General features: G+C 33.8%; 1 protein-coding gene and 1 long non-coding RNA gene across 2 annotated transcripts; both read left to right on the top strand.

The window, feature by feature from the left end:
• Positions 1–1138: 1138 nt before the first annotated feature.
• LOC141361584 (uncharacterized) lies at positions 1139–2373 on the top strand. Its single transcript, XR_012367731.1, has 3 exons — positions 1139–1642; positions 1764–1816; positions 2023–2373. It is a non-coding gene; the product is annotated as an uncharacterized lncRNA (long non-coding RNA).
• Positions 2374–2527: 154 nt separating this feature from the next.
• Positions 2528–10125, top strand: LOC129432754 (sialic acid-binding Ig-like lectin 11). Its single transcript, XM_073863094.1, has 7 exons — positions 2528–2850; positions 2936–3202; positions 4499–4765; positions 7311–7598; positions 7734–7815; positions 7997–8060; positions 9144–10125. Exons 1-7 carry the CDS (start codon positions 2619–2621, stop codon positions 9471–9473), a joined length of 1530 nt encoding a protein of 509 aa, XP_073719195.1. The 5' UTR covers positions 2528–2618; the 3' UTR covers positions 9474–10125.
• The last annotated feature ends 1696 nt before the right edge of the window (positions 10126–11821 follow it).

The raw sequence follows: 11821 nt of genomic DNA, 5'->3' as shown, positions 1-11821 counted from the left end.
AACCGTTTGTTGCGCACACGGAACCTTCGATCTGTTCTTTCAAGTTCGAATACGGAAAATTTTAAGTGACGGACAAATGTATTTGTTCGGTCTTGTGTGCTGTAATTTACAGAATAAACTTAAATTGCGAAACACATTAATGTGACAATATAAAAACTGACGTCACTATATCTTTTACAATGTGTCATTTTAGCTGCTATAAAGTTTATATTGAGAAAGAAAAGAAAGTGACATACAACTGAAGAAAAGAATAAATGTAAGGAGAGCGTAATCTAAAACAACATCTATTTGATTTAGTTTTAGGTCACTTTAGAAACATTTCGTCTTTATGATTACATTTATTCATTTGTTCAGTATCGAATATATTATGTTATATACTTACTAAAGCGTAAAATATAGGAATTTTAGAAACTCCAAGTTGATCATAGCAAGTAAAGCACAATCTGTGTTAAACAGCTCCATAGAGCTTGTTTCTCACACGTATAGCCTCACTGCTGCTTACATATAACGTTACAGTATATAAACCGATTGAAACACAGGTTGGAATTTGTGAGCAATGGAGTTAACTGTACAGTGCAATCAAATGTTTATTCTTAGTCCCCTAGATGGCGCTGGTTTACAGGAATGTGAAATATGAACACGCATTCCTTCAACATTAACCCTCGAGTGCTGTTCATATTTTTGTTACTTACTTAAACCAATGTAGTCTTTCAAATTTATGTTATAGTGTTAACAGATGTTTTACTTTAGCCTTATTACAATAGATATAATTTATGGTTAATATTTGTCATTTACCACTTGTAGAGGATTATTTTTAATTGAAGTGCTATTCGTTTTTGTGATAATATGAAATAAAAGAAGAAAATTATATTCTGATCCAGATATTGGGGAAAAACATGTTTATCTTAAATAAACAGTAGCAACACTGTACATATATATAAAAAACAAAGAGTATAAAATTAAACACTAAGGAAAAAACATTAAATCAAGAAACAGTGTAATAAATCAATTTACATAACATTCAACAGATCGTCTTATAGTTTTACAATTTTTAATGTTAATTGTTTTATTATAATAATTAAGTAGTTAAAGTCACAAAGAAAATTATTTGGGTATTGTTAAAGAAATTCATGTTATGTCATTAATGCCAATAAAATAAATAAATTTTTCTAAAATTCAATGAGTTAATTTTTCATCCCCTTCAACTGATTTTGTGTATTGATCATTTGACATGAAGTAGATCATCACAGAGTTGAAGTAGTTTTTATTGTTAATGCTGTATAAACACAGATGCCACACACAACATTGCTGAATTGTTATTAATGGGACTTTTAGTGTTCAGTGGCTGGAGTTCAAATTATTCAACAGGTTTGAAATATTTGTACATTAGAAAAGGTCTCACCACACAATAGATTTGTGTTTAATATATCATTATGTTTTGTGAATATTTGCATGTTTCTGCTAGGTGATTGTATTACCTAATGTAAGTGTTTCTGTGGAATAAAAGAGGAAGTTGTATGTACCTCTGATGATTTTAATATCAGTGTAGGACACCATACTGTCCAGTCTGCAGTCATCAGAGTACATCTGTTCCCATAACTGACATCAATTATTCTGCACTGAGGAGAATTCTTTTTTTCTGGTAAGTTACTGTATATTAGACCTCATGTACATTTATTTCTGTATGTTTTAATCTATTGTAAATATATTCAAACACAATGAATGAATAAGAAGATGAGCGTGCATGTCTGTTTTACTATAAGGTGTGTGGAAATGGTTGGGAGAATAATTTTTCTCATTGGATCACTCATACAAGGTATTATGCTCTAAAGCAGCTTTTTATATTGACCATTGGTTTCACTTTAATTACTTATTAAAGACATATAACATTATTGTTTTTTTTATCCGTTTGTGTTTAACATTATGACCATTTAGCAAATGAAATGTATTTCAACATGCAAACTGTTGCAGTGAAGAATTTATGTATTATATCATTGGTGTGCTATGTGTTATGTTTTTTAGGCATTTTGTGTGTCTTCAATATCAGTCTGCCAAATAATACAACAGTTCTGAATGGATCTTGTGCTTTCATACCCTGCACATTTAACATTGATCCAATATATAATAGTGACCTCACTAATAATGCAAAGAGAATGTGGTTTAAAGATGGAAATACGGCTCTGAAAGTGTTTGACTCCAGCAGCCCCAGCACAGCTCTGCTTAAAGGATCAATATTTGGCAAAGCCACAGAGAAAAACTGCACCACTCGCTTTAATTATGTCACTCAGAATAACAAAGAAACATATTACTTCAGACTGAAAGTCAACAATAATCTAAATTATAACTTTAGTAATTGGAAAATTCAAATTAAAGTAATAGGTGAGTTGTACAAATGTTAAAATATACTTGACACAACAAATGACTACTTTCTTTAATTAAATAATTTAAAATGACAGAAAAATAAAATTCTACTGTCATTATTGCTTGTAAAGATGTATATCATAAATATCTTGTAATGTGTGTGTGTTTCTGCCTCTCCACCCAAACCCACACTGAGTCTCTATACGCAGCAGGTGGAGGTGATCGAGGGATCATCTGCGAGTCTGCGCTGCTCTGCTATGATTCACTGCTCCTCTCTTCCTCCGGCTCTCACGTGGAGCTCCTCTCCCAAACACCTCCTCAATAACAGCATCATCGGACAGCAGCGGCAGATCCAGAACAAACTGATCTCAGATCTGAACTTCACTGTAACACATCAACAGCACAGAGCAAATTTCACCTGTATTATATCTTACCAGCTACTATACAGGAACACATCTAATCAAGAATCACTGACACTATATGTTCAATGTACAGGGACATTTTCTTAAATGAACATTTATAACAGTCTTGTAAAATACACTATAACACCTTGAGTTCACTTCTTTTCCTTCAGATGCTCCTAAAAACACATCAGTGTTTGTGTATCCGTCTGGTTTTGTTTTGGAGGGTCATTCAGTGTCTCTCACCTGCAGCAGTGATGGAAATCCACCTGTGATCAACTACACCTGGTACAGATACACTGAAGGACAGCTGAAATATCTCCAGAATGGATCAGATCTCATCTTTAATAAGAGCAAGTCGACAGACAGCGGTGGATACTTCTGCACTGCTCAGAATAAATATGGCATCCAAAACTCATCTGCACTGCTGGATATTCAGTGTGAGTTATAAACAGATAATTTATTAAAAAGACGCATATGGTATACTACTGTATAAAGCAATTAAAAAATCTTTATCTTTAAAGACTTCGTGATGGAAATAGCTTTTGTAGACAAATATAAATTTTGCTTATCATTTTTTTCAAAAAATGAAGTTCTCTTGATAAAGCTCTTTATACATTAACATGATTTTATTTAGCAGACTCTTACCGAAAACATGGAAATAACAGATAACAATCATTTATTCGGGAGAAGTGACATTTTTGTTTTTAAAAGTTCACTTGGTACAATGCACAAAATCACAAAGTACCTTCACATCTGATGAAGGTTTGGATGGTTTCTGTTTTACAAACTCTCTTGTGACAGATCCATAAATGACAAAGTTTTTTAAAATGTTTGGTGTAAACAGAAATTTTGAAATCAAATTAAAATCAATAACATTGAGAAATCTCCCAGTTCAGTTTAAAGCTATGCAAAGTTTATCTTCATGCACATGACTTGGACGTTTCTTCTTTAAGTGATAAACATGTCTTTGGTGGTCTTTTAGACAGATAAAACAATTTTTAGCTGTTGTTGTTAGTTTCTAGTCTGGTTTTTGTACATTTCTGATAAAATAAAGATGTTGATTTCATGTTTGACCTGCTAAATCCCATGCAAACAGCTTTAGACAGTTACCTATGTCTGGAGATTTGTGTCTTTGAACTTTTTTTATCTGCATGCGTTTGAGGAAATTCAGTGACCTTGATGACAGAGTCTGTTGTTCTTCCAATGAAACAATACTTTATTTTTTATTTGCATTACCTTTCGAGATGTTTTTGAATAATACTCTTCACAAAACTTCCTGTTTTCTCTGTTTTACATACAGACCTATTTAAAGTATGTTGAAGTGGTTACAGATCATTGATAAGGATCCATATGTCAAACACAGACAGCATTCACACATTTATCACACTGTAAAATCAAGTCATATGAAAATAATATGGAAATTTAAGATGAGAAAATCAAGTTTGGCATGTTTTAAATTAGGTCAGACTCAGAACTTATAAAGGAAATCAAAAATACACCATTAACATTTACTTCTCTAAAGTTTGACATAATTTTATGTTGACATTGTACAACATATTAATGTAGTCACCCATTCATTCTCCAAACCCGTGTGTCCTCTCTGTAGGGCCGCAATGGGTTGGAGTCATTCACATTTATCTGTAACATTTAATCACTGGTGTTGTGTTGTGCACGCTCTTTAAATTTACAGAAAGTGCTGGTTGTTTTCTATCATTTCTCTTTTTTTCCTTCAGATGCTCCTAAAAACACATCAGTGTTTGTGTATCCGTCTGGTTTTGTTTTGGAGGGTCATTCAGTGTCTCTCATCTGCAGCAGTGATGGAAATCCACCTGTGATCAACTACACCTGGTACAGATACACTGAAGGACAGCTGAAATATCTCCAGAACGGATCAGATCTCATCTTTAATAAGAGCAAGTCGACAGACGGCGGTGGATACTACTGCACTGCTCAGAATAAACATGGTATCCAAAACTCTTCAGTACTACTGGATATTCAGTGTGAGTTATAACAGATAGTTTACCAAAAAATTATAACCAGATCCTATATGGTATACTACTGTATATATAGTATCAATGCAATAAAAAAAAATCTTCAACTTTAAAGCGCTTGATCTAAAGACTTTTACTTAAATGATTGAAATTGCTTTTGCAGACAAATATAAATTCTGCTTAGACATACATTTCTTCACAAAACTAAAAGGATAATTGTTCACATACTGAAAAAAACACTGGTAGTACATGATTAAATTCAGTTTTCTTAAAATTAATTAAAAAAAAAAACTTGTTGAATCTACATAAATCATACAGTTTTCTTCAAATTCATTTAAATGTTAACTGATGGTATTTTTATTTTAAGAAAACTTAATTCAATCATGTGCAAACGGTGTCCACAGGTTTTTTTTCAGTGCATGTTGTTTTCTTGATGAAGCTCTTTTTTACATTAACATGCTTTTATTTATCAGACACTATTTTTGAAATTGAGGAAATAACAATACAATTCATTCAGGAGATTCAGTTATATATGAGAAGTGATTTAATGAACTTCCACATTTTCACAAAAGAAAAACAAAAAGAAAGTTAGACCACTTTTATGTAGGAAAAAGTTTATGTTTTGTTTTAGTAATGTTTTTAAAAGTTCACTTGGTGCAATCCCCAAAATCACAAAGTACCTTCACATCTGATGAAGGTTTGGATGGATGGTTTCTGTTTTGCAAACTTTCTTGTGACAGAACAATAACTTACAAAGGGACAGATTTACCAAATGGGGCAAATTAGCATGTAAGCGCAATTCAGAAAAAGCGCCTGGAAGTGGTAATGTGTGCAGTTTATTAAAAAAAAAAAAAAACAGGGATTGGCAAACAATATTTTTTATAATGTGTTCCTCTGGCATTCCAAATAAACTTTTATGTGTAGAAAAATTGTACCATGCGCTGTCTGATCTCTGTATTAGCAACAATTGCACCCATTTCAAGTGCAAAATGATTGAAGCATGTGAATTATTTAAATAATCTCCTCCCATAAATTGCTGGTGCACCCGTTAATAAATCCAGCCAAAAGTGTTTTAAAATGTTTGGTATAAACAGAAATTCTGAGCACATTAAGATCAATAAAATTAATAATTCTACCATTTTAGTTTTTTAGTAGTTCTATTGTCGTATAAAATAATTATGTTGATTTCATGTTTGACCTGCTGATCCTATGCAAACAGTTTTAGACCGTGATCTATGTCTGGAGATTTGTGTCTGTGAATTTTATTTGTACCTGTCCTGCATGTGTTTCTGAGGAAATTCAGTGACCTTGATAACAGAGTCTGCGGTCAGTTTAAGGAAACAAATGAATAATTTTCTTCCAATCACACAATAGTTCGTTTTTGTGTTTGCATTATCTTTTGATCACCTGAGAAGTTTTTAAAGAATACTCTTCACAATACTCTTCCAGTTTTCTCTGTTTCACAGACAGATCTATTGAAAACGTGTTGAAGTGACATCTGTGGTTACTGATCATTGATAAGTTATGGATTTGACAGCATCCTCATGTCAAGCACAGACAGCATTCACACAAATATCACAATGTAAAATCAAGTCATAAAAATATTTACAGTAGGTGTGGGGGCTTTACTATGATTTCTCTTCTTTTCCTTCAGATGCTCCTAAAAACACATCAGTGTTTTTGTATCCATCTGGTTTTGTTCTGGAGGGTCATTCAGTGTCTCTCACCTGCAGCAGTGATGGAAATCCACCTGTGATCAACTACACCTGGTACAGATACACTGAAGGACAGCTGAAATATCTCCAGAATGGATCAGATCTTATCTTTAATAAGAGCAAGTCGACAGACAGCGGTCGATACTTCTGCACTGCTCAGAATAAACATGGCACCCAAAACTCATCAGCACTGCTGGATATTCAGTGTGAGTTTAATTATTTATAATCATTCATTCATTTTACATCACTGAGTACCACACAAGTAAGCAATAAGGTACGAGAGGCTGTGCTGTGTCGTGAATGGGTAACGGCTGAAGGGCGTTGTTAGGCACGACGCGAAGCGGAGTGCCTGCAACCCCTTCAGCCGTTGCTTATTCACGATGCAGCACTTGCCTCGAGTACCTTATTGCTTTTATAAAACGGTTACCACACAATATTAAAGTAAAAAAAAGATTAGGGCAACTTTCAGGAAGTTAAATCAATAAAAGCATTCCTTCCGCTAGAAAAAATAGTCCCTGACTTCAAACAATAACATGAAAGCTCAAATAAAAACAACAAACTGTTCTCAGACTTTGTCTCATTATATGTTTATGTGTTGCTAAGGGTGTTGCTAAGGGTGCAGTAATTTTAAATAGAACCGTTGGGTGAAGCGGTCATAGCAGTGTTTTATCGTGAATAAAGCACACCTATTGACCAATCAGAATCAAGGATTGGAACAAACCGTTTTATAATTTCTTATAATATACTCTCAATATAATAAAAACAACCTGATGCAGGGTCCAAGCATCATCAGAAACACTTTCTTCTTCTCATTATAATGACACTTTTTTATCTTTCAGATGCCCCTAAAATCACTAGGTCCTCGTGTAACCATAGCAACATCATCACATGCTTCTGTGAGGTTTATGGGAACCCTGTCCCTACACTAAATTGGAGTCTGTCTGGTCAACCTGTCTATAACTCCACCAGCACATTTATTATTCAGGAGCATCTGAGGATCACAGGATTTAGGACCACCCTCACTGTCCGTCAAACGCTTACAGTCACGTCCACTCTGCAGTGTGGCGGCAGCAACATCCACGGCACTGCCATCAACCAGTTTCTCCAGCCGGGGAGTAATCCTCCGGGTGAGATTCACAGATTTACTCCTAAATCTTTATCAGAGCACACAAAGCAAAGGACTCTTTCTTTTCCCAAAAAATTGACATAAAATATTCATCCACATAGATGGATAACTGTGAATCTCTAAACTCTTTTTACAGGTGTGGACCTCTTACTGTTGGCTGGATTTCTTACTGGAGCATTAGTGATGATATTATGTATCGTGTTATGCTACTTTATGCGGTGGGTAAAACAAACACGACCACCACAAACACAACAAATGCAGCTAAAAGTCATATGTTGTTCTGATAAGACTTAAAATCAACGTCGAACTAATCTGACCATAATACATCTTACTGTGAACAAATCATCTGTGCATGAGAAATGTCTTGGTTTTGGCACTAAGGATTTTTTTTCTTTCCAGAAGAAAAAATTGCAAACCATCACAGGACATACAAGATGACTCATCTGAATTAGTTTTAAAAAAAGTGAGTTAATTACACACTAAACTAGTGTGTGCATGCTTGTTTCACTACAATGACAACAAAAGATTACACATTATTTTAAGGAATGTGGTGTAAAATACATTTAAGAAACGTTACTGATATTAACAACATGTACATTATGTCTAGGGTTTGGTTTAGAGTTTGTTGCATGTAATGATGCATAAGTTAATGTTATTACTATAGGTTATGACATTTAACGTCCGTGTGCAGACTGATCTCACGGAAAGTCGTGTTATAGTCACGAAAATGTTTATTAATTTATTCACGTCAATGGCACGATTTTTTTGTGCCTTAATCACAATTTTTTTTTCGTGTCACTCGCACAAATTTCTATAGATAGTTTTTCGTGTCCGTGGCATGACTTTCTTTTGTGTGTCATTCCATGTATTTTTTTTTTTATTACTTTTTTTCCCTATTTTTTTACCATTGTCGCTTGGGGTTGGAATCACTTTCCGTTACATATTTATACATCCTACCCCAAACCCCAACACCAAGCGAGAATAGTTTTAAAAATGAAAAAAAAAAACATGTAGAAACCAATACGTAAAAATACATCCTAACCCAAACCCCAACTCCCAGCGAGAATAGTTTTAAAAATGAAAAAAAAACAAAACATGTAGAAACCAATACGGAAAAATACATCCCAACCCAAACCCCAAATCTAACCCCAAGCGACAATGATTTAAAAATGAGAAAACAATACATAAAATGACACGAAAAAGAAAGTCGTGCCACGGACATGAAAAACAGTTTATAGAATTTTGTGCGAGTGACACGAAAAAAACAATCAATCTCAAGAAACGTAAAAACTGTGAATTTTGTGCTGTAGACACGAAAAAATGTATCTAATTTTTGTGACTATAACACAACTTTCCCAATGAGATCATGTTGAGCGTGTTACAAAGGCACTGTAAAAGCATAAAGTGTTACCCAAATGAGCCTTTGATTAACATATCAGTTGCTTTTAGAGATATTTTATCATATTTGTGAGTAGTTGTGTTTTTCTGATGATTATGTAGACAAATCTGCTATTTTAAAGTAATTCTGCTTTATTTGTTATCCCAGCAGCAGGTTGTTGTTCTGGATAAAGAGGACACCTGTTATGCCAATGCAGCAGTCACCCTAAATTCAACCGAGTCTCTTCATTACACCTCCATTGTCTTTGCAAACACTAAACCATCATCAGGTGAAATCAGTGCCATCTCATCGCTCAACACAGAATACGCAGAGGTTCAACATCCCTCTAAGGGTGTGACAGAGGCGATCAAAAGTTCAGCGGAAGTTATGGACACCAAAACAAACCAAAGCACAGAAAACAAAAACGGCACAGAAGTGTCATCACAACCAATAGAGACAGTGTATGAAAATATCATCAACGCTAGGTTGATCAATTAATAATGACAAATATGATGGATTATCCAGAGACGAATGGACTAAAATTTATCAACTTTTAACCCTTCAGACCTGACAAGTCCTTTTGGGGTCTTTCAAAAATATGGTTGAAAATTGAGGATCTAGAATTTATAAAAATTTTCTGTAATCTTACATGTTGTTTGACTTTATTTGTGTGGATGTGTATAATTCATTGTCTTAATTACTGTAAAATAAAACAAAATGACTACACTGCATTTTTTAGAAATTACATTATTACTGCACTGTAAAACCTTTCTGTAGAAATTACAGTATTACTGTACTGTAAAAAATTCTGTAGAAATACAGTATTACTGCACTGTAAAAAAAATCTGTAGAAAAACCGTATTACTGCACTGTAAAAAAATTCTGTGGAAATTACCATATTACTGCACTGTAAAAAAATCTGTAGAAATTACAGTATTACTGCACTGTAAAAGATTTCTGTAGATTTTACCGTATTACTGCACTGTAAAAAATTGCTGTATAAATTACAATATTACGGCACTGTAAAAAATTGCTGTATAAATTACAGTATTACTGTGTATTACTGGCAACTATCTGCCAGTAACTTACTGTAGATTTATGTTCATTCATTTATGTTATTTACTGGCAACAGTTTGTTCAAAGTTAAATGAACATTAAATCTACAGTAAGTTACTGGCAACCAGCTGCATAATTACAGCAAAGTTTTTACAGTGTGGCAGCTGTTTGCAAGTAACTTACTGTAGATTTAATGTTCATTTAACTTTGAACAAACTGTTGTACATAACAAATTACTAGCAAACAGCTGCAAAACTACAACAAAAATGTTTACATAACTCACTAAATGACTGTGCCTGTAACATTTGATGGAAATGCGAGTAAGACACACAGTACATGTGAACTTGGTCACTTCAGTTTATTTTTCTCATGAAGTCTTTGCAACAAATAGTCCAACACACAACATATCCAAGTACAATTTTCATTCAAGGATCTCAACCAGACGCGTCTGACAGCAGAGACCAAAGACAAATGTTGAGAGAAGGAAGGTCATCAACCGTGTTAGCATCTTCATCTCATATGTAAAAATCAAGCATGCATGTGTTACTGGGGAAAATAGCATTTTTTTTATTTAAAAAACATTGCCTCATTGTAGACTCTGGTATTCAATACAGTACAAACTAGACTGTAAAACATCATCTACATGTCTCTGTGAAAGAGCATCAATGTGTGCAGAGATCATGTTGGCAGTAAAAGCTCAGCTTGGCTCAAGATAAGGGGCGTTCTTATTAAGACATTAAGGCGTTCGATTCTGTAAGAAAAGTGTCTGTGTATTATTATTACATGACTGGAATGCTCTGTTCATCCTAAGAGGACATTTTATAGTTTGTGCGTTAGCTCTCTCTACATATATAATTCAGTATAATTGTGTTTTTTAATATATGTTTAAACAAGCTTTGCCTTTCCCAATGTAAAATTGTTCAAAAGACTCACAAGTAAGCAGAGGAAGACGTGTGGTTTCATAGTGACCATAAATACTGTATGTGAAACATATAAAAGACGGGTTACAAAATGGGATCCTTCCCCCTCACTACAATCTAAAAACATAATTTGGCAGCAGATCACCAGGGGAAGTTTTTCATGTCTATTGTTCAGGTATGTAATATCAACAACAGATCATGCCAACAAGATGCTGTGAAGTCAAATGAAACACAGAACCTTCACATTTTACCGCCGATTTGACTACTGGCAATCATTATAAATACACTTATTTAAGATTAAAGTGAAGGTAAAGATATCAAAATGACAACAAAAGTAGAAAGTTTATGCAAAAGGAAGAACCGTATGTGATGCTGGATAGATCAAACTAGAAAATAAAAGATTTGCGAAGGACGTTCCCTTTAAAAATCCATATACTGTAACGTTTGAGTCTAGTAACTTTGGGATAATGTAAGTTTTTCTTTTACTGTGGAGTTTAAACTTCACAGATTTAACAAATCATGGTGCATATTCAAATTAAAAAAACAAAACCCACTGATATCAACACTTAAAATACTCCTTTTCTTCTTATTTTTCCCTTTTCTTCAAAAAATATGGGAAGCCCTCGGTCCTTACAGGAAACAGATGCTCCAAGAAGCCCTCGCAAATATACATTTGTACATTTTTGGTATGTCTACTATCATCATAGTCATATATTTATATACCTTCGATTATTTACAGGTCAACAAAACGTTATGCCCATCAGCAAAATCGTCAATCTGATATTAAATCATCATGAAGATGCTTATGTTGTAAACTCAGTGTGTACAAACAAACACAAGAACATTAATATGTCACCTTAGCTCATAAAA

This window comes from Misgurnus anguillicaudatus, chromosome 1, assembly GCF_027580225.2.
Source record: "Misgurnus anguillicaudatus chromosome 1, ASM2758022v2, whole genome shotgun sequence".
In the NCBI taxonomy this organism is placed as follows: domain Eukaryota; kingdom Metazoa; phylum Chordata; class Actinopteri; order Cypriniformes; family Cobitidae; genus Misgurnus; species Misgurnus anguillicaudatus.
Note: the sequence above shows the minus strand (reverse complement) of the source record. Positions and strands in the feature narration are given on the sequence as shown.

Coding starts and splice junctions, on each gene's coding strand:
- LOC129432754 (XM_073863094.1), top strand. CDS start 2,619: ATGATTCACTGCTCCTCTCTTCCTCCGGCTCTCACGTGGAGCTCCTCT. Junction 3,203..4,498: donor TGCACTGCTGGATATTCAGT/GTGAGTTATAAA, acceptor TTTTTCCTTCAG/ATGCTCCTAAAAACACATCA. Junction 7,599..7,733: donor GCCGGGGAGTAATCCTCCGG/GTGAGATTCACA, acceptor CTCTTTTTACAG/GTGTGGACCTCTTACTGTTG.